The sequence below is a fragment of the Meles meles genome, chromosome 11, assembly GCF_922984935.1.
Source record: "Meles meles chromosome 11, mMelMel3.1 paternal haplotype, whole genome shotgun sequence".
Taxonomy (NCBI): Eukaryota; Metazoa; Chordata; class Mammalia; order Carnivora; family Mustelidae; genus Meles; species Meles meles.
Genome location: NC_060076.1, coordinates 35,847,898 through 35,871,715, shown reverse-complemented (window position 1 = coordinate 35,871,715; position 23,818 = coordinate 35,847,898). Strand labels below are relative to the sequence as shown.

At 40.6% G+C, this 23,818-nt stretch overlaps 1 protein-coding gene across 12 annotated transcripts in view; it reads right to left on the bottom strand.

Annotated features, from left to right (window-relative positions):
* RNF38 (ring finger protein 38) overlaps window positions 1-23,818 on the bottom strand; it is a 138,165-nt gene that overhangs the window by 41,460 nt on the left and 72,887 nt on the right. Inside the window, exons 1-2 of one of the 12 annotated variants that reach the window (XM_046023377.1) lie at window positions 9,332-9,788; window positions 2,061-2,210 (exon numbers count right to left, since the gene is read on the bottom strand). The exons of 1 other annotated variant lie outside the window; for it this stretch is intronic. Coding sequence is in view for 6 of the 11 variants with exons in the window: in XM_046023371.1 (XP_045879327.1) it covers window positions 2,061-2,210; window positions 8,928-8,936 (159 nt within the window). In the remaining 5 variants the exon portion in view is untranslated. Of the gene's footprint in view, window positions 1-2,060; window positions 2,211-8,927; window positions 9,279-9,331; window positions 9,789-9,821; window positions 9,845-23,818 lie in introns of those variants that run through there. 10 more of the 12 variants (XM_046023379.1, XM_046023380.1, XM_046023371.1 and 7 more) reach the window with 10 other exon arrangements.

Sequence of the window (23,818 nt, the reverse complement as noted above, 5' to 3'; positions counted from 1 at the left end):
TTCCCATGCTGGGGGGAGGAGATCAATTATTATTATTATTATTATTATTTTTTACTCCTACACAAGACTGCAGGGAAAATAATACCTCTGAGGAAAGACTGGTTTCAGCTAAAATCAGGGAATAAAGAGGATGCTTTAAGGAAAAAAAAAAAAAAATGCAAGAGGTAGATGAATCTGTTTAAAATGAAGTATTCCAAGGGGAAGGAAAAGCAGAAAAGGCTGGGAGGGAAGGAACTTGGGGGAGAGCCAAGAAATGAAAACCTAACACATAAAAAGAATAAATCCCAGGATAAGAAATGTATACATTTCTCCCTTTCATGTGGCAACTAAGTTTTCTAAGAAAGAGAGAAGTATAACAAGAAATCATATCCGATTGTACTAACAGAATTAGCTGAAGGTAACAGTATCTCAAAGGGAATGTGAGAAGGATTTACTTTGCCTCATGTACAACAGTGTGGTAGGTGAGGAAGTGGGCAGAGAAAAATCTCCATTCTTCCCTGGGAGCCAAGTACACTGAGGGCCTTGTTTTAAAGTCAGAAAAAAGTAAGATTTAAGTTTAACTAGGGCTATAAATAAAAATTTGACAATAATACCTTTCACCTTTCTGCAACACTCAAATGGAACTGGCTCTTTTCGTTTTCAAAACATATGTTTAAATCTATTGCCAACAACTTCTTGAGTTTAAAGTTAATATTGAGTTAATGTCTCAGACTCAAAGAAGTATGGAAAACAAAGAAAACATCAAATAACTGTTTACTGGTGGCAACAGTGAAAGCAGCAAGTCAATTATCTTCCTTAGCTCCACTGGTTTACTACTAAATATCAAGCCAAATATGGTAGTCAATGTTCCATTTAATTCAATACAGATAACTACGTCTCTTAACATATACTGTACTATTTACAGAAATATCTATTATCTAAAGATGGTATGTTATAGTAGACATACTATATAGTAGACATATATAGCAAAAGGTGAATTTGAGTCTCTGCCACTAACTAGCTCTGTAACTGGGCATCTCAGAGAGCTTTTCTGAGCCTATTTCTTCATCTAGAAAACATCCATGACTGGGTTATTATTAGGAGGATTAAAAACAAAAGAGACAATACGTGCAAAGGGGAGAACCTGGCACAAATTCCAATAAGGTATATCACATTGAAGAGCCGTGGATCACCTACAAAGCTATTCTCAGAAATTTCACATCTCCAATTTAACGTAACACAAACAAGTATTTCTTTCAGAACTAGTCCTAAGACCCAACCTACCACTCCCACACAAACAGAAAATGAGCCGGTTCTATCAAAAAGTCCAAGCTTTGGTTAGGGGCTCTCACTACTTCAGATTTGTATACACATATACAAATCTATGCCTTGGTCCACAATCCTAATATCCAAAGCAACTGTTTAACTACTTTCCTTTTGGTAATACTAATACTGACTTCCATTACTAAAACATGGTTCTCTAGGAACAATGGACTAGAAAACTGAGTTGCCAGTAATTTATGTGAGCACATCCTAGCAATCTTGTGAATAAACTAATGATAGTCCCTGCCTTAACTTATTTTCATTTTATATATAATAACAAAAATTTTAATCACATTTTACCTACAGGTATCAAAAGTGATAGAAGACAAGTTACCATGTTCTCTTTTTGAAATATACATCACTATCAAACTCTGGGCACTAAGCAAGTAAGCAGTGATAGCTTTAAAAAGTATCTTGCATGCTTCCATTTTTCCATTCCCACACAACTTCATGGATCTGTAGTATCTTCTACTTTCCTATGGAACTTGGGCTATTAAGACAAGTGATTAAGACCAAAAGATCAAAAAACAAGAATATTAAGTCGTCAAATAATAAACAGCAGCTCAAGAGAAGACAAACATTCTTCAGAAAAGCTGGCTGAAAAGTTTTGTTGAGGAAGTCCTCTAAGAAGAATACTTATTCCCATATACAACAGAAAAGAAGATATTGAGAAATCTGTTTTAAGCCTTCCTAGAGACAACCTAAAATGTATCTGTGATTTTCAGCCCTACGTATGGAAAGGGTAAATATATAAGAACCTGGAAGAAAGCTTTGAAGTGAGCATCCTCTTGAACGGTAGTATTCTGATCACTTGGGAGGAGAGGGAACAGGCTCTGAAGTCTCACCCTTTCACAAATCACCTTGTTAGGATGGCCAGGCAGAGGTGCTGAATTGGCCCCGGGAGATATCTGGGAAAAAGAGGGAGAAGAAAAGGATAGTTCATGGCTAGCTGCACCAATGTGGAGAATCATGTCTACGAAGGACAGTCTGGATTTTCTAGGTATTTGTGTTAGCAGAGACTGGAAAGAAATTAAAAATTAATCTTAAACATGAAAACAAATATAAGGATGGCAAAGGTTGCCTCTGGCAACAGATCTCTCTTACAGAATCTTTTTTAAAAGATAAAACAGCACTGCTCAAAAATGCAAGGTCCTTCCTATGTTCCCATAATAATATCTATTAATATCTTTTCTGCTGGTATTAATTCTAAAGTTCTAAAGGATAGATGAGACTTCGTGTTAAGAACACCTGAGGTAGGGAGCCTGGGTGGCTCAGCGGGTTAAGCCGCTGCCTTCGGCTCAGGTCATGATCTCAGGGTCCTGGGATCAAGTCCCGCATCGGGCTCTCTGCTCAGCGGGGAGCCTGCTTCCCTCTCTCTCTCTGCCTGCCTCTCTGTCTACTTGTGATCTCTGTCAAATAAATAAATAAAATCTTAAATTCAAAAAAAAAAAAGAAAACCTGAGGTAAAATCACATATAAAGTACAGAAAGATTACTGTCCATCTTCACTAAGATTAATAATTTTTCATTCAGTTTTTTAATTAACTTTCTGTATGATCTTGCAAAGAAGACAAGAGATTTCAGAACATTTGTAGCAAACCTTCTAAAAGGACCATAGGTATAAAAAAGAAGAGTTTGTGGACATCTCAGCTCTATTCAACACAAACCTAGTGACCTTAAGAATAAAGGATAAGATCATAATACCCAAAACAAATGCCTGCATGTTTTATATGCTTGACTGGACTATAGGTCAATCCCCTTAAACTTGTATGTAATATAAACTTAAATCTGCAGCATTTTTAATCATGGACATCAGGAGCATCACTTGTACCACTGTGCTGTGGACTGAACTACCCTTGGGAGTTAAGGTTTGTGAACTTGCTTACCCCTACATTGATGACCATGTGCTTTAAACCATGTGTCTGGTTTTCAGTTTCATGGTCTCATTCATTCCCTTACATATAAATGTCTATTCTGTGACAAGCACTGAATTAAGAAGATAGGCATGGTTACAAGTGTATGCTATGAAAAAGAAACAAAAGCAAATCACTGTACAATATACAGAGTATCACCTTTCTACGATAATGCTAGGCACTGGATGCTACAGAGAAGTAACTGGCAAAAGACAGTAGTGTAGTCAAGAAACTGCAAAATGTTCAGTTTGGCTATCCAGTACAGAAGTAACCAAAGAGGAAGGCAGAGACAGATCATGAAGTGGCATGTTAATTATATTAATAATACTTCTATAATAACCTTCCTTAGCCCCTTTATAAATTGTTTCTGGTTTGCCATGAGCCTGGTAAATAGATAACCAGGCCTGCTGGTTAATATATTGAGCTATATTCATTAATAGGTAAGAATATTATTTTCAAACACCTTCCTAGGAGTAAAAACAAATCACTTGAGAGTCGTTAACTTTAGAATTCATTACTACTGCTACATAAAGTATCTTCAATATGAGCTAAAGCTTATCTCTGCACTACAAGTATTAAAGTACTAATATTCTTTACCATGATGAAGCATGAAGTGCATAATTAAGGAATATTTACCAACTGCCTCCTCCAAGTCAAGAGTCATTAGGAAAGAAGACAAAATATGGATCCTGCCCTCAAAGAGCTTATTCTACTCAAGGGGGAGGGGAGGAACAAAGCAGCCAAACAGGATGATGTTTTAAATGCCTGGATACAGGCAAAAATTAGAACAGAGACAGGACCTTTGCGTTTATCTGAAGACATGCAGAAAGATTTCATAGGAAGAAGCGTACTTCACTTCCTGACTCCTCACTCAATCTAAGGAGTTCTTTTACCACTTAAAGCAATTCTCTTCTCTTAAAGCAGTCTGTTCCTTTATGTAAGTTTCATATTCTTTTTGTAATCTTAAGCTTATAATTTGCAAGGTACCTTTGAAAGTGTTTTAGAAAGCTCACCCATCTGCAATGATCATACCTGAAGCAGTCTGCCTGAGCAGCACACTCTGTAACTGCTGCTAGTGTAGTGGCTAGCTTGGCAAACAGAGGTCAGGGAGTCAGGTTTCCTCTCCGTAATTCTTTGTTCCTTTGAAAACTTAAGACTTCAATCATATAGATGAAAGAAAACAAAAACAAAACTCTGGCAAACCCTGGCCCTTGTGCTCATAAATTAGCATTTTCAAGCATATTCCTCTCCTATCCACAACAATTTTTTTCGGTCAAAAGCTCCATTTGAGGGCGCCTGGGTGGCTCAGTGGGTTAAGCGGCTGCCTTTGGCTCAGGTCATGATCCTAGCGTCATCATGATCCTAGCGTCCTGGGATCGAGTCCCATATCGGGCTCCTTGCTCGGCAGGGAGCCTGCTTCTCCCTCTGCCTCTACCTACCTCTCTGCCTACTTGTGATCTTTCTCTCTCTGTCTCTCTCTCTCTGACAAATAAATAAAAAAAGAAAAAAAAATCTTTAAAAAGAAAAAAAGAAAAAAAAAAAGCCACATATCTCATACATACCAGAGCCATAATTTGAAGCTAAGTCTATCAGGCTCTAAAATTCATGCTCAACGCACTAAAACACCTTTAAGAATTTTAAAATTAACATTCTTAGGGCACTTGGCTGGCTCAGTTAGAAGAATCTGTGACTCTTGATCTCAGGGTTTTGAGTTCGAGTACCATGTTGGATACAGAGATTTTTTTCTTTTTTAAATTACAAAAAAGGAACATTCTCTTTTGTAATCTAACTAGATTATAAAAAACTATTCCACAAAGCCTATTTAGAGATATTTTAAGTACTCAAAAAGTATTTCCTTGTAAATTATTTCTGATCTAACTCTCTATTTTCCTCAATCTTCCTCATTTAAAATTACTTAAGGTATATCATATCTGGAAACTGATATAACTGTGTTCTTCTCTAAACTAACAACTGTTGAACATTATGAAAATAACAGTTAACTTCAGTCTCTGTTCAGAATGCAACCTATGTTTGAAAAGTCCTGCCAATAAATTATCCCTGAAAGCTGATTAATCTGCAACTCCCCACACTTCATTTTTAGTATCTATTTACATATAACTGTATGATTAATTCATCCAGCATAACTGAGAAAAGCACCTGTTTCACAAGACTAAAGTTACAGAAAGCAGTTAAACCTTTTAAGCACTAATGTGATACTATTTTAGGCCATCTTTTGTGTAATGTGGCCTTTCCCTTTGTGGTTAAGCCATAATACAACCAACAATTTAACCTCTGTCTTGAAGAGTCTAATTATTATCAGTCATGGTGCTAAAAATAACATAGGACTTAGGTCCAGATAGTGTCCCAGAACTCATTTCCTCCAAAATCACTTCTGATGGCAGCTTCCTTCTTCATTCATTTACGTTATTTCTCATAAAGGTGAGGTAGAGAATATGTAGGTACATGACCTCTAGGACAGCATTCCTTCAAAATAAACTGCTATAAGGCCAAGCAGTCTTCTCCAAAACAACCAGATTACTGGGAGGAGAAAAAATAAGTTGTTCATTGTTACTAGCAGCATACCAACTGGTCAAAAGCACTCAAGTCACAGCCTATTAGAAGAGGGAAAAAAAACAACCAAAATAAAAGATGAAGGGTCAGATGCTTAGTGTTGACTCCTCCAAGTTTTCCTAAAAAATGAAAAGGTAAAATCCAAATTATCTAAAAAATCCACATATTCTCACTGCTTCCACGATGGCAATGTTAATCTCCTGGAAAGTAATCAAGTCAATTTTATTAATTATTTGAACAGTCTGAATCAGTAATCTTTCATCTGATATATCCTCAGGTTATATGCCAATATGTGAATACCCCAAAATAAGAGAAAAGCTCCATGCACAAGTATGTTCATCACAGTATCAACAATTTAAAAAGGGAAGCAGAGAGGTGGCTCAGCCATTAGGCAGCCGCCTTCGGCTCAGGTCATGATCTTGGGAGTCATGGGATCTAGCCCCACATCGGGCTCCTTGCTCAGCAGGAAGCTGGCTTCTCCCTTTCCCACCTCCCCCTGCTTGTGTTCCCTCTTTTGCTGTGCCTCTGTGTCACATAAATAAATAAAATCTTTAAAAATAAAATAAAATGGGAACTAGAAATTACCTAAATGTTTAACAAATAAATATTTGCTAAGTAAAATAATGGTAACATGCTTGATGGATCGTCATGTCATGCAGCCTTAAACCATACAAGAACTGGTACTATCTACTGAAGGAAGATCACTGCTGTTCAGCACTGAGACAATCACTTTTTAAAACAAACTCTTATTTCCATTTCTGAGTTAAGGCAAACAAAGTTTGCCTTTCATGTCTTTCTGGGAGCACAAGTGAACGAAGTTTGGTGAAAAATAGTTGAAAGGTTCCACCATCCTTTCCCTAATCCCACAGTCCCATAAATTAATAAGAAGGGGGCAGAGGTGTGTATGCAACCAAGGAGGTCTCCAACCACAACATCAACTGAGAAGGTCAACATAAAGGCTTGAAAAAATTAAGAGGTACAAATTATTTTAATAAGTTTTTTTTTCTATTCTCCCAGCAAGGAAGTACATCTAAAATAATTTTATTTAGGCTGGTAACTTCTTAGCACAATTAAGATTATCTATTATCTATTATTGCAATTAAAACTACTGCTTCAAGATTTATCTCTAAAAATTAACACAGATTTGGAAAGTATCTAGACTATAACCAGACCAAATAAGTATGAAAGATGAATATACATAAATATACATGTATTTGAAAAGATAAAATGTGACCAAGCTCTTTACAATTCTTATTAAATAAAATTCATAATTAATTCAAATATTTTGCATGTCTACTATGTACTAGATGCTATGAATATATGGGGAAAAAAGAAATTATTCTTGCCCTCAAAGAGGATCAGTCTTATAAGGGGCAATTCAAGAAGAACTAAATGAGGAATAGTGCCCTCTAATAGAGAGCAGAGAAGGAAAGGTGCTGAAGTCCTTAAAAAAAGAACATGAAATGAAATAATAAGAGCTGGGGGAAAAAAATCAGACTGCAAATGGTCCGTCTTCCTTTATTTGCTCAAATTTCTCACTTGTTAATTTACTATACAGAATTAAAGTATTTGCTTCATCTCCTCCACAAAGGCAGTCGCTTCAAGAATTTAACATTTGCTGAATGAATGAACTAGACCAAAACTACACTTAAATGTGTTTACAATCTGTATACTCTCTCCAGAGAAAAATAAAGCCAAGAGTTAACCAAAGCAGAAAAGTGAAAACACATGCCTGATGTATGTGGTTAATAGGAAAATAACCTAAAAACTAGTAAATAGACCCAGACACTACACAAACACTAGCAAAGTGAATTACAAAATGAAGGTGGCCTAAACAAAACCAGGACAGCAGAGGGAGAAACAGATGGAATAGACTAGAAGACAAAGATAATCTTGACCAGTAATCTTTCCATACAAACCATCTGAGATTTTTATTCAAGGATTTCTCATCCATACTTCCCACCCACAACCTTGAAAAAAAGTAAAAATGAGCACAGATTAAGTATGGCAATCTAATTAAAAGTTCATCCAAAGCTGTTGGCAGAGAGACAAGAGATCTACACTCCACCATTATGATGCTAACAGATTCAGTTAGGTCTAACTATATGTCTAACTATGCCATCTTATGCCTACCCTCCCTCAAAAGTCAGGTTCTCAACATTTACTCAGATTAATACTTGCAAACTTAGTTCAGCTATAAAAACAGGATGAATACAGAAACCTCAACAAATACAGAGACAAACTACCTTCCAGTATTGGAGAAGAGATCACAGGTGAAGGACCACAGACATCATTTACATCCAACTTTCATATTTTGCAGATGAAGCCCTGTGGCCCACAAGGCCAGTTTGTGGCAAAATTTATTTAAGTATTGATTTAAAGTCTACCAAATCTCTTAGAGTTAAGTCTCACAGAAAATTATAGAACAGAACTTAAAAATGAACTCCTGTAGTGAGTAGATTTAAGATTTAGTAAAATAAACATTACTCCAGTAAGTTTACACGCTAGCAAGAAATGGAGAAAGGAGTATGTGAAGAGATACAATTCTCATTTAAAAATCCAGTTAGTAATTTCATCTTGTGACTGCAACTATGTCCCAACTGCACTGCAGTACTAATCTAATATTTGGTCTTGTATTGTTATTTCTATATAAGTCCTCGTTCTTCCTTTCCAGTATGTTGTCTGAAGACAGGAAAAATTTTACTTTGATCCCAACTGTCCTTAGATTTTTATGAAGTTTTGATTTCACAAAAACTGTGCGAATGTATTTTCATTTGGAGTCTAGTTGCCAGGGCTGCTTGCTATTGAAAGAAATTGAAATAAATATATTAATAGCACCTGTAATCAAGGTCAAACACGATCCCAAAAAGGTCTGCAATTCTAAAGTAACAACCCGATTGAGTATGAGTTGCATACACTTAAATTTTCAAAGTTAAGTGCGCCACGTAAGAGAAGGCAATCATATGATGCCAGCAATGACACATATTAAGTATTCATTGCTATTTATGGTGGAAGAATTAGCATACCCAACTTCTGTAGCACAAAGAAGAAACTATGTCTCTTACAGGTCCTAGACACGGAAACAAAAACTTTATTTTCTTTAGCTCTCAATAATTTGAAAAAATCCTGGCTCAAAACCAACCTTTCTCATTCTTCAGCCCTGAAAAGAACTTCCATCCCCTGAGAACAAAACGCAGCCTGTCCAGAAACCCGCAGAACAGAACGGCGCTAAAGGACCCTTCCGAACAGGTTCCGCGTTCTCCTGGGTGACATCATTTCACCTGCGCCTCGGCAAAACAGGAGAGAGCGCGCGCGAGAGACCATCTGCCAGGCAACAGCGGGCCGGCGATCCCGCTGGCTGCACCCACACCTCCACGCAGCCGCCATGGGAACAAAGAGCGCTGGGCTGCCGGGCCGCGCCCCGCCAAGCACCCGGCAACCACACCTCCTCCTTGTTGCCGGGAGCGGCCCCCGCAGGCTCCCAACGGCCTGCGGCTCGGTCCGTCCCGCCCTCACGCGGGAACCAACGACCGCAGCGGCCAGTACCTGCGAGGAGAGGCTCCGCCCTGCGGGGCTGCTCCCGCTGCTCCTTCCCGGGCCGCCGCCTCCTATTGTGACCGCTCGCCCAGCCAGCGGCCAGCTCGCCAGCTCCGCCGTCCCCGGGCCTCCTCACCCCCGGAACCCGGGCTCTGACCGAGGCGCTGTCACGGCGCTTCCTTCCTCCCGGCACCATCACACGGGCCGCGCCAGGAAACAGCTGCACACTCAGAGCTGACAGAGTCAGCTAACGCCTCGGGGGCTGCATCCTCTCCGCCCCCGGGCCCTAACTGCCGGGGCCGAGGCACCGTCCCGCCCCGCCGAACCCCACCTCGGTGCTCGCGAACACGGCGTGCCGCGCCGGCGCACTGCCCTCCGCTGCGCGCGCAGGCGACGCCCCTCGCCGCAAGGCCGCAAGATGCGCGAGCACGCGGCACTCCCACTTCTCGGTTCGAGGTCGCTGCCCGCCTCCCCACCTCGTCCCCCAACAGTAACAAACCTAGCGAGCACAAAGCTTGAGACTACCAGACGCTCCGCCCCTTTCCCCCAGGCTCGGCTCCACGCGCCGAGCCCCCTTTGTTTCCACCCCGCGGGGGAGGGGGCGGGCGGCGCTGCGCGCGTTCGCGCGCGACTGGGACTAGTTCCGGCAACAGAGCAGTTTGCACAGCGCCCCTGCGCAGACCCGCCTCGGCCCGCCTCTTAACCCAGGCGCCCAGCAAGGCCACAAGCTGCTGAACCGGATCCTGGGACCACTTCGTACACATCTTCTCTCCCTTAAGCATAGCTTCTGGGCCGTGCCTCCCTCCTCCAAAACTAGGCAGTCTAACAGTAACTAACCTCACTCAGTTCAAAATGTAATATGTAGGGGCGCCTGGGTGGCTCACTGGGTTAAAGCCTCTGCCTTCTGCTCAGGTCATGATCCCAGGATCCTAGATCGAGCCCCACATCAGACTCTCTGCTTAGCAGGGAGCCTGCTTCCTCCTCTCTCTCTGCCTCCTCTCTGCCCGCTTGTGATCTCTGTCTGTCATATAAATAAAATCTTTTTAAGAAAATGTAGTATGTATTCATGTGCACCCAGAAGTGGAATTTTTATTGATGTAGAAGAACGTGATTAGTCGAAGATGTCTCACAAAGAAGCAAGGAGGTCGGAACCCAACGTGTCCAACTCTAAGGCTTAATTAAACCTGACAGTTACTCACACGGTGCTAAGGACTGGAAATGAGATGGGTACAAAGACCACAGCGGCATGCTGCCTGTCCCGATCACATTCGAGATCTTAAAGGGAAGACAGACATACCATAAAAGCCCAATAAATGCAAGGAAAAGACAACTAAGTGGTATGAGGAAAGGTGGGCCATCAAGGAGGGCATTACGCAAGAAGTAAGCTTTATGCAGATAAGAAACTGGTTGATGCCATCAAGGATGGTGATCATATTTTAGGGTAGTCCAATCGGCAAAACACCCAGGTTCTAGTTCTGGCACTACTTAAACCAGTCTCCTTCCTGCTCTGGGCTTCAGCTGCCTGCAGTAGAAAATGAAGTAATCAGACTAAACTGATGTTCAAAGATCTTCTAAATACGCATAAGTAACACTATATGGTAATTACTTGTGTACATTTGTCTCCCGTATCAGACAGAGCACTGGCTCTCTTGTTTAGGCTCTGGAAGACCAAGGTCCAAACCTACAGCCTGAAACACAACAGCAGGTGCTTAGCAACTCTGAATCAAAGTTCCAGCAATAAATCACAAGCTTTTACAATTCCTGGACATAGAGAAGCTAGAATGTTATAACAGGTACCAATAAACGCATCCCCTCCCCCAACCCTACACTCCCTTTATGCAGTCCTTTTATCTAGCAGACCCTTCCTCCCAAAGCACCCTATCTTCCAAAGCAGCCAATTTGTAGATGACTACAACCAAATTGTAAAGGTTTTTCTTTTTCCATGACAGTCATAAATCCCAACCATACTTTTAGATGCATCCAACGCAACTGGTTCCTAACTTGAATCGCTTGTAATTCCCATCTACTGCTGCAGATTCACCTAGCTTCCAGAAGAACCTCAGCTGCACAAGTTTTCTTATATAATGCAGACCACTATGAAACCACTTTTCTTGTACTCTTGGATATTAGCTATGTGAGGAAAGGAAGAAAAAAATTGGGAAAGGGAAGGGAAATTACCATCTGAGAGCCCTCCAATCCAAAGAGCCAGATTCATCAAGTGCTGAGTCTCAGCATCAACAATCTATTACAGTCCTTCAGGGTTTCCATCCTTAAGCTTAATGTGAATCCCGTTGGGCCGCAGCCAATCCTTTGTGAGGCAAACTCCATGAGAAAACTTCTCAAATGATTAAGATCTTAGCTACCTGGGCTCTTAGGGTTTAACCCAAGATGTCCCCCTAGATGCAAACAATAATCCCACAAGTCAAGGTTGGACAGTTTGAAATCTGTACTGCCATTTCTTCTCAATTGATGTTCTTGTATCTGATGATCTGATGAGCTAGCATCCTGCTAATAAATACCCAAGCAGTGAAATAGGATTTAAGCTGGGCCACTCTGACCACCCAATGTGGCAGGTGGTAAATTATAACAGAATATTTGCTCAACCCCAGTCCACCTAAATTTTATTTGCTGTCTCTTCAAAAAAGTGCAAAGCCTTGTTGGAGTGGTGTCCGATAAAACTTTCTGTGATAGAAATGGTCAGTATCTGCACCATCTAAAAGGAGGCCACATGTGGCTACTGAGCACTCAAAATGAGGCTAGGGCATCTAATGAATTGACCAGGATTAACTTAAATAACTGCATATGGGGGCGCCTGAGTTGTACAGTGGGTTAAATAGCTACATATGTTTAGGGACAGCACAATACTCACAGGCAAAGTAACTGATTGTGGCAAGAGCTTTTTGAGACTTCTGACTCCAAGACTGCTCTTTAAAATCAATTTTCACAACAGAAAAACTGAATGACTACTAAAAACTTCCTCCTGAGGTACCCAAGTAATTTAAGTCCCCTTACTTCTAGAATAAAAATACACCAAACGCTGCTTACCAAATAGGAAAATATTAAAATTCCTTCAAATATGTCTGGTCTGGCGCCTGGGTGGCTCAGTGGGTTCAAGTCTCTGCCTTCGGCTCAGGTCATGATCTCGGGGTCCTGGGATCGAGTCCTGAATCGGGCTCTCTTTGCACCCCACCCCCCGCCTACCTGTGATCTCTGTCTGTCAAATAAATAAATTAAAACAAAAGAAAACAAAACAAATATGTCTGGTCATTGGGATACCTACTTGGTGACCTACCATTCTCATACATGGGTATAACAGCTGAGGTTTTGACTGGGTTGGGCTGGATCTTAGAGATGAATCTTTACATATTGATCTTCACTCTATGAGCAAGATGCATCCTTCTATTTATCTGCATCATCAACTTTTGTTTCAGTACTGTTCTACATTTTCTATACAAGTCTTACATCTTTTTTTGTTCTTTGGTTTTATATATAATTACCAATTCTAGAAATTATTTAATTACATACATGTATATTGTGTAATTATATAGCCATAATATAATTATAAGTAATTATTAATTCTAATAGTTTATCCTAATCTTTTTGAATTTTCTGTACATAAAATCCTGCTGCCAGATAATAATGACCACTCAGTTTCTTTCTTTCCAATACATTTTTCCTTTTCTTTGTCTTGTCTTACTGCATTGGCTAGGACTTCTAGCACAATTCTAAATAGAAACAATGAGACATGCGCTATTGTCTTATTCCCAAACCGGAAAACTTCCAACATTGCACCATTAAGTATAATGTTTGCAATAGGTTTGTTTTTTGGGTTTTTTTTTGGGGGGGGGGCAAATTCCTTTAGCAATTAAGAGAGTTCTCTTTTATTTCTAAATTATCAAAAGTTTATCATAAAGGAATATTTAATTTTATCAAATTTTCCTGCATTTATGAGATAATCATATAATTTTTCTGTTAATATGTGAATTACATTGACTGGTTTTGGATGTTAAGCCAATTTTGCATTCCTAATAAAGTCCTGTTTTATTTTATTTTCCTTATTATATATTGTTGGATTTGGTTTGCTAACATGTTGGTTAGGAATTTTACATCTGTGTTCTTTAATGAGAATAGCTGTTATTTTCCATTTTTATAATGTCTTTGGTCAAGTTTTCTTATAAAGATTATACCAGCCTTAAAAATGAATCAGGGAGTGTTCTTTTTCACTCTAGAATAGTTTCTGCAAGAATGGTGTTATGCCTTCTTTAAAAATTTGGCAAAATTTGCTGGTTAGCCAACTGAACTTAGAATCTAAGTGTCTTCCCCTTACTTTTAAAAGATTTTATTTTATTTAAGATTTTATTTATAGGGGCACTTGGGTGGCTCAGTGGGTTAAAGCCTCTGCCTTCGCCTCGGGTCATGATCCCAGAGTCCTGGGATCGAGTCCCGCATCCCACTCTCTGCTCGGCAGGTGAGCCTGCTTCCCTTCCTCTCTCTTTGCCTGCTTCTCTGCCTACTTGTGATCTCTGTCTGTCAAATAAATAAATAAAATCTATTTTTAAAATCTATTTTAATCTATTTTTTTAAAAATAGATTTTATTATTTATTTGGTGGGGGAGCAAGCTCCCTGCTGAGCAGAGAGCCCAATGTGGGGCTCGATCCCAGGACCCCAAGATCATGACCTGAGCAAGGCAGAGGCTTAACACACTGAGCCACCCAGGTGCCCCTAAAGATTTTAAGTAATTGCTATACCCGCTGTGGGGCTCAAACTCACAACTCTGAGATCAAGAGTCTCATGCTCCACCAACTGAGCTCAAACTCACAACTCTGAGATCAAGAGTCTCATGCACCACCAACTGGTGCCTAACTTTTCCTTATTTTTAACAAAGGAAAAACAACTATAACATTAGGATAGACTTAAGAAAGATCTCATACTGAAAGTCACAATATGCTTCGAGAAAACTAACTTCCAATCTTGTGAATTTGAAGAGTTCTACTGCTGGAAATCCATTTTTGAGCACATTACATAAACAATAAGCACAAATAAATTTTACTTAAGTGGTAGTTAAATAGTCTACCAAATAGAAAACACAAAATTTGGTTTGGTGCTCAATTTTGCATTTCTAAGACATCACGAACTATCTAAACAATGATTATCTGCAGGACCTTTATACAAGAGAAGTGACTCAGGCTATAGGTTTTCTTGTTCCTTTACATACTTCTATCACAACTCCTTACAGTATTTACTTAATGTCTGTTTTCCGCATTAAACTGTAAGCCCCTCAAGAGCAGGTCCCATCTGTCTTTTGTTTGTTATCACTGATGTCTGCAGTGGAAGAATACTGGTTGGTAGAGGATACACAAAAAAGAAAGGAGGGGCATCTCTTATTTTAAAATGCTGTAACACATGACTGAAAAGCTGCAGATAAAGAATCATTTGTCCAGATGCTGAAGAACCACACACACAGAGGGGGGGAAAAATGCTATACACTTTTGGGACCTGCCAAAAAAGGTGCTGGGTAGATAATGGCCTTCCTGCTGGAAGTCCATGACCTTTATAATGAAGAGGCAGTTTCCCACTGTTAACACTGTCAGGAATAGGGCTGTGCTGTCATCATATCCAATGCCAAGTCTCCTGACTTAATGTCACTCCAACCCCAACCACCACTGCTGAGTTAGTGGCCTGTATTCTGTGTTCTAACATAGCATTAATCATTCTGCCATGTAAATATGTATTTACTTGAGTCTTTTGCCCATTAGACAGTGAACTCCCTGGAGCCACGAACTAAGTCTCACTGATTCTGGCAAGGGTTCTAGTACATGGCAAGCACTCAACAGAGTTCAATTAATGATATGTGACATTTCATAGCAGTGGTATATCCAGTGTTTTTCTCAACGGACAAATTCCCAGGAAGAAATGAGACACACAAGTAGAACTGGTAGTAAAGAGAGGAATGAGACAACAAAGAAATTTCAAAATTTCCTAAAGCTAGCTCTGCTCACCCTCCTCCCTCACAGTTTTCCTCTTTCCACTAAAACCAGCTAAAAGGATCTAATAAGATGAAGCTACATAGTGGAAAGGTGTACTGGCCTAGCATTCTTCAGGCTACACATTATCTGTATTCACAAACAGATGTGACCTAATACAAAACATCAGCATAAGCACTTTTTACCCCTAAGTGTTACCACCTGTCAGACTGAAAAGGTTAATAATCAGCAGCTGTCAAAGACCAGAAAGAGGGCGCCTGGGTGGCTCAGTGGGTTAAGCCTCTGCCTTCGGCTCAGGTCATGATCTCAGGGTCCTGGAATCGAGTTCTTCATCGGGCTCTCTGCTTGGCTTCCTCCTCTCTCTCTCTCTGCCTGCCTCTCTGCCTACTTGTGATCTCTGTCTGTCAAATAAATAAATAAAATCTTTAAAAAAAAAAAAGGGACCATAAAGAGGTAGCAAAGGCCCACCCAAACCCACATCTGCTGAAAGCCTCCCCCCGTATAGCCAGCTTTGGAATGGAGGAGTGGGCAGACTGCTGTTCCCACAGTATACGTGATACACACCAGGGACTGAACAGTTCTTGTGCAGTGAAGGTGCAGCTCTTAGTGACAGTCCTTAAGGCAGTGAAGGCGAGAAGGGGCTAAAAAGCAGAACCAGGTGAAAGGCCATCAGCCAGAAAAGAGTTCGGGGCGCCTGGGTGGCTCAGTGGGTTAAAGCCTCTGCCTTCGGCTCAGGTCATGATCCCAGGGTTCTGGGATCGAGCCCCGCATCGGGCTCTCTGCTCTGCGGACAGCCTGCTTCCTCCTCTCTCTCTCTGCCTGCCTCTCTGCCTACTTGTGATCTTTGCTGTCAAATAAATAAATAAAATCTTTAAAAAAAAAACAAAAAACAAAAAAAAACCCTGAGTGCCCAAGATAAGCCGAGTCAGAAACAAGACAAATAGAGACTGAGATCAAGCCAGAAATAGAGAGGCAACAGTGCAGACAACGCAGGCACGGCACATCATAGCATATTCAATCTCTGGAGGATAAACGAGAAAGAGTGGACTCTGAGCATGACCGGCCTTAATGCACACCCTCTGAAACAAGAGAGCTTAAAGGCACCTTGCTCATTCTCTTCTGGCAAACAGGGCACATCTTGGGAGCAATTGGAATTGCTATGACTCTCATTCGAAATTGATCCAGCAGCTCAATCTCAGGGCATATCATAGCTTAATACTATAGTTTTTAAAAACCCATTAGACAGACCCAGGCAATGAAAAGAGTTAACCACACACAGGTCTAACAAAAGCCTGTTATTTCATTGTTAGGGATCAACCATTTATTATTTTTGACATAAAGTATTATATTTAAGGGTTTTTTTCAGTGTTTTGGTATTATAAAGATCCAATGAATATTCTCATACATATATACAGTTTGGACTGCATTTGAAAAAACATCCACAAGGGCGCCTGGGAGGCTCAGTGGGTTAAGCATCTGCCTTTGGCTCAGGTCATGATCCCAGGGCCCAGGGATCCAGTCCCGCCATCAGGCTCCCTGCTCAGCGGGGAGTCTGCTTCTCCCTCACTCTCTCTCTCTGTGCTCTCTCTCTCTCAAATAAAGAAATAAATCTTTAAAAAAGAAAATGTGTTCATAAAGGTAAAAAAAAAATTTTTTTTTTAAGATTTTCTTACTTATGTATTTGAGAGAGAGAGACAGAGAGAGAGGGAACACATGCAGGGGGAGTGAAAGAGAGAGAAGCCAGCTTCCTGCTGAGGCGGGGCTCAATTCCAGGATCTTGGGATCATGACCTAAGCTCAAGGCAGACGCTTAACGACTGAGCCACCCAGGCGCCCCAATAAAGGTAAATTTCTAACAGTGCAATTGCTGTTTCAAAGGGCCTTTGTTTTTTAATTTCAAAAAATGTTACTAAATTCCCTCCTAAAAAGCTGCACTAAGTTTTACTCCACCCAACAGTAAATGATAGGAGTCAACTCTGAGGAGGAAACAGCAGTGTTCACGGGATTCCCTGAGGAAAGATAGGCTAACTCATTCTCTGCAGTAGGCCAAGGACTAGGGAAAGAAGCCCTGAAAACAAAACGTGGGCCAGGATACTCAGAGAACAGTCATATTTCATAACCAGCTTTAAATTCTGTTTTAATTCCCTATTAAAACCCTGACCCTTTACTATGGTCTTATTAAATGCAACAGCCTAGGAGTGAGCCCAAACTGGAGCCAAAGTGACACTAGTGAGAGTAGCAGCACTTGGAAAAGCTGGTGACCACCAGGTCCTGAGTCAAAGGGCTAGCTAGGAGGGTAAGCAGCCACCAGAAAAGATACCTATGGCATCCCAGGATCACCTGAAGAGGAAGGTCCACTAAAGCTGGTCACCTGCAGCTAAAAGTAACAAGGACTCAAATCATTAAGAATTAGACACTGAAGTAAAATATGACCCCAAAATCCAGTAAACATGGACTATACTTATGTAACTGCTTCAAGAAAATAAATAAATCATAATATAAGCACTGGCTGAGAAATAGAAAAGCACAGACAACTAGCACCTTCACTTTGGTCAAGAAGAAAGGAATATGAGAATGTTCTCTAAGCAGATCAAAACGCAAGAGTATCTGGGTGCCTGGGTGGCTCAGTGGGTTAAAGCCTCTGCCTTCAGCTCAGGTCATGATCCCAGGGTCCTGGGATTGAGCCCCACATCGGGCTCTATGCTCCACAGGGAGCCTGCTTCCTCCTCTCTCACTGCCTGCCTCTCTGCCTACTTGTGGTTTCTCTCTGTCAAATAAATAAAACATTAAAAACAAAACAAAACAAAACATAAGAGTATCTTGTACCTTTCACCATGCTTAATGGAAAACAGAATTTCCCGCAGGGAATGCTGGTGGAGCTCATGCGACTGCATAGTTGATACCCTGCACCAATGATGCCCCGGGCTACTGAATTCTACCCTGCATTCATGAGATGTGACCAGCTCATTGAAAATGCTAGTGTCCTCCTGGTAGCATCCATTGATGACATACACTGAAGACACCGCCTAACCAGGGTGGTTTTGCACAGACATCACGATACATGGCACATCTCTGCAAACCCTGTACCCTCCGGCCCAAGCCACATTCTAGAGGCCTTTTCCTTACTTTACGTTAAAGAAGAAAGCACGTCACCTGAACAGATTCACACAAAACAGAAATGATCACCTTAAATTAAAACCCTTAAAGCAGGAGAACCTTTATAGAGCAAATATAAAATTTAAGCTCCCCCAGAAGTTTATTTATCTCTCCTCTGTTTACTTATTCCTGTTATGACAGTGTCTTACAAAAGCAAATTATATTTAGCAGGCAATGACATATCCAAAGCCAAGATAAGAATGTCACATATTATCTCAAAATACCTATCATTACAATGTATTTTTTTTTAAAGATTTTATTTATTTATTTGACAGAGAGAGATACAAGTAGGCAGAGAGGCAGGCAGAGAGAGTGAGAGGGAAGCAGGCTCCCCGCTGAGCAGAGAGCCCGATGCGGGACCCGATCCCAGGACCCTGAGACCATGACCCGAGCCGAAGGCAGCGGCCCAAACCACTGAGTCACCCAGGCTTTAATCACCTTTGATATTCCACAGTATGGCAAAGTACTTCGCACAGTAAGGCATAAAGAATCTATTTAAAAACACACTGCATCACATAATATCATATAGCTCAGAAAGCATAATACAAAATTCTAAAACTTTAGGAAAATGTAGGGAAATATCTGAAGATATTCTGGAGACAGACTTCCCAGAAGCCTAAGCAATAAAATACATTTCGAAGGACTATACCAATAGACTTTTTCCCAAAATAATTTTAAATTTCTCAATGGGGAAAAAACTTCATTAAAAATTAAAGGCTTGGGGGGCGCCTGGGTGGCTCAGTGGGTTAAAGCCTCTGCCTTTGGCTCAAGTCATGATCCCAGGGTCCAGGAATCGAGCCCCACATCAGGCTCTCTGCTCAGCTCAGCAGGGAGCCTGCTTTCTTCTCTCTCTGTCTCTGCCTGCCTCTCTGCCTACTTGTCTGTCAAATAAATAAATAAATATCTTTTTTAAAAAATTAAAAGCTTGGAAATTTTTTGCACATGACAGATGATTAATGTTCCTATACAAAGTGATAGGAAAACAAATATCCCAAAAGAAGAGAAAATTATGTGAAAGACAAATTTTTAAAAAAGCAGTAAGTGACTAAGGAACAAATGAACATAGAAAGAGTTATACAATCTCAGTAGTAATCACAGAAATATTAAAACAATTAGAAACCATTTTTCAACAATCATTCACAAAGTAGCTTAACATTATGGATGCTTTCAATGTGAAAAGGAAGTAAGATAAGCATTCTCATATGGAAGCATAAACTGATGCATATGTGTGAAAAATATAAAAAAAAAGACAAAGGCTGAAAAAATTGTTCGAATCCTTTGATTCAATTCTACTCTAGTAATCCAGGCTCAAGAAATACATCATTCAAATTTATTACACAGCTACAATAATCAAAACACTGTGGTACCAGCGTAAGGACAGATACATAGATCAACTGAACAGAATAGAGAGCCCAGAAATAAATCCCTGCTACATGGTCAAACAAGCCCCAAAGGGTTAAAAGGGTCCCAAGACAATTCAATGGGAAAAGAACACTCTTTTCAGCAATGGTGTTGGGAAAACTAGATATCCAAATGCAAAGTAAACTCTTACCTTACCCTATCATACAAAAATTAACTCAAATGAGTGAAGGATACGAACTTAAGAACTAAAACTATAGAACTTCAAAGGTAAAAACACAGGGGAAAACCTTCATGAGATTGGGTTTGGCAATCATTTCTTGGCTATGACATCAAAGCGTAGGCAATAAGAGAAAAAGATTAACGAATTCCCTCAAAATAAGAATTTTTTAAAAGATTTATTCAAGAGAGAAGGAGTGAGCACCCAAGGAGGGTAAAGGGTAGAGGGAGAGAACCCCCAAGTCAACTCTCCGCTGAGCAGGGAGCCTGAAGCTGGGCTCAACCCATGACCCATGAGATCATTACCTGAGCAGAAACGAAGAGTCAGATGCTTAACTGACTGAACCACCCAGGCAACCCCCAAAATAAGAACTTTTGTGCACAGGACACAACCAAGAGAGTAAAAAGGCAACCTCTAAAATGGGAGAAAGTATTTGCAAATCATCTGTCTGATAAGGGGTTGTATAGAGAATATATAAAGAACTCCTACAATCAAACAAAAATCAATCTCTCTGATATGAGGAATTTGGGAGGCAAGATGGGGGGTTTGGGGTGTAGGGAAGGAAAAAATGAAACAAGATGAGATCGGGAGGGAGACAAACCATAAGACTCTCACAAAACAAAAAGGGTTGCTGGGGGGTGCAGGGGAGGGAGAGGATGGTTGGGTTATGGACGCTGGGGAGGGTATGTGTTCTGGTGAGTGCAGTGAAATGTGTAAGCCTGACCATTCACAGACCTGTACCCCGGGGGAAATAATACATTATATGTTAATAAAAATAATTAATTTTTAAAAAGTCATTTTAAAATGGGCAAAGGTTGGGGTCCCTCGGTGTCTCAGTCGGTTGAGCATCTGACTCTGTCTCAGGTCATGCGAGCCTGGCACTGGGCTCCACACTGAGCATGAAGCCTGCTTAAGATTCTCTCTCCCTCTGCCTCCCCGACCCGGCAACTTGCTTGTGTACTCCCTCTGAAGTGGGGGGAGGGGGCAGGCAAAGATCTTGAACAGACATTTCTCCAAAGAAGATAAGTGACCACTAAGCACATGAAAAGATGCTCAATATCACTATCAGTAGGACAAGGCAAATCAAAACCCCGATGATATATGACCTCACACCCAATAGGATGGCTACTATTAAAAACAGTAACAACAGAAAATAACAAGTGTTGGGAAGGATGTGAAATGTAAACTGGTGCAGCCACTTTGGAAAGCAGTATAGCAATTCCTCAAAACTCTAAAAATATAAATGATCCAGCAATTCCACTTCTGGGTAAATACCGAAAAGAATTGAAAGCAGAGTTTCTAAGAGAGATTTGTGCACCTATGTTCCTACTAGCATTATTCACAAAAGCCAAAACGTGGAAGCAACCCAAGTGTCCATTCATGGATGAAAGAATAGACAAAATGTGCTACATACATACAATGGAATGTTACTCAGCCTTTTAAAGTAAAGAAATTCCAACATTCATGCAACAAAATGAACGAACCTTGACAACACCAAGTGAAATAAGCCAGTCACAAAAAGACAAATATGGGGCACCTGGGTGGCTCAGTCGGAAGAGCTTCGTACTCTTGGTTGCAGCTCAGGCAGTGATCTCCCGGTTATGAGGGGAGTCTGCTTGAGATTCTCTCCCTTTGCCCCACCCCCAACATGCTACTGTGCTCTCTCAAATGAATCTTAAAAAAGAAATACAAATACTTTATGACTCCACTTATATGAGGTACATAGAGCACCCAAATTCATAGACAGAAAGGAGAATGGTAGTTGCCAGGGGCTGTGCAGGAGAAAACAAGGGGTTACTATTTAATGGATATAGAGTGTCCATTTACAAGATCAAGAGAGCTCTGGAGATTGGGTGTACAACAATGTGAATGTACTTAACACTACTGAACTGTACCAGACCTAATATGATTAAGATGATAAATTCTAGGTATATTTTTACCACAGTTAGAAAAAAAATCTCATCACAGCAGCAAAAGGAATGTTTAAAAATAAAAACCAGACCATGTCATTCCCTTGCTTAAAACCTTCCAAAGGCTTCCTGTAACAGGCAGAACAAAAACTAACCTTCCCTGGCTTACCAAATTTTCTACATGACCTGCCCTGTGCCTATCTCTTTAGCCTCATCTCATACCACTTCTAACCTCATTAACCTTGCTGGTACACACCAGCCTTCCTTCTGTTTGGACATCTTTCTAGCCCCAGGGCCTTCACACTAGCCCTTCCCTCTAGGATGTTCCCCTTATGGCCCAAATTTTTACAACTTGCTCCTTCCTATTATTCGGACCTTAGCTCAAGTGTCACCTTCTTCTTCTTCTTCTTCTTTTTTTTTTTTTTTAAGATTTTATTTATTTGAGAGAGCGAGTGAGCGAGCCCAGCACACACAAGTAAGAGGGAGGGGAAGAGGGAAAAGCAGACTCCCCGCTGAGCAGCGAGCCCAACCAGAGCTCTATCCTAGGACCCTAAGATCATGAACTGAGCTGAAGGCAGACACTTAACCAACTGAGCCACCAGGTGCCCCAAGTGTCACCTTCTTAAAGGCCTTCGCTAACACCCAGAGTAGCCAACTGGCCAATTAATTGGTCAGCACTTAAGAATATCTGATTATTGGGGCACCTGGGTGGCTCAGTGGGTTGGGCCTCTGCCTTCAGCTCGAGTCATGATCCCAGGGTCCTGGGATCGAGCCCCGCGTCAGGCTCTCTGCTCACTCTGCCTGCCTGCCTCTCTGCCTACTTGTGTTCTCTGTCAAATAAAGAAATAAATAAAATCTTTAAAAAAAAAAAGAGTATCAGATTATTTGATTTACATATGCAGTTCATTTTCTGCCCATTTCACAAAAAAATAAGCACCAGAAGAACAAGGACCTTCCTTGCTAGTCTTTTCACCACTCTATCTTGGTGACTCAACAGTGTCTGGCACATAGTAGACACTTAATAAATATACACTGTACTAATAAATGCATAATAGCTTTCTAAAATGACCTAAAGCTCTACAATTAAAGGCAGGTTAAATAAATTACCATGTATCCTTATGGTAGAACATTATGCAGCCATTTTATCTGATGTTCAAGTATATATAGTATGCAGATTATATTTCCCAAGATGACCATACACAGTAAGTTCTCCCACCCTTCATTCTCTTCTTATGTTGACATTAGTCCCCAGTGGTGAGACTGAGGTTCCCACCTCTTGAATTTGGGCAGGCCTGTGACTATGCTGGAAGTGATGCTTTATGACTTCTAAACTAGGTCATAAAAGGCCATAACAGCATCTGTCTGGTCCTCTTGTTGCAGTCACTCTTGCAATCAAGCTGCCAAGCTGTGAGGAAGCTCACACTACAGTTAGGTGCTTAGGCCAAGGGTACCAGTTGAAGTACCAGCTGACAACCAGCATCAACCATCTAACATGCAATTAAGGACTTCAAGATGACTCCAGCCTCAGCCCCCATCTGACTGCAACCATATGAGAAAACTCGAAGCAAGAGTTACCTAGCTGAGCACAGGAAACCCCAGAATCATGAAAGATACAACTGTTCTATATACCAAATCAACTTTAGGGACATTAATTACATAGTCATAGATAATCAGAGCAATTTAGTTTTATTTTAACCATGAAGAGAATGTAGACAGAGAGTTTTCTTATGAAATAATCTATCTCTGTGTATTGTTCTTGCCCCTGTGCTTATAAAAAATAGAATCTCCAAAAATAAAAGAGCTCTTTTTAAAAAAGATTTTATTTTATTTATTTATTTGACAGAGATCACAAGTAGGCAGAGAGAAA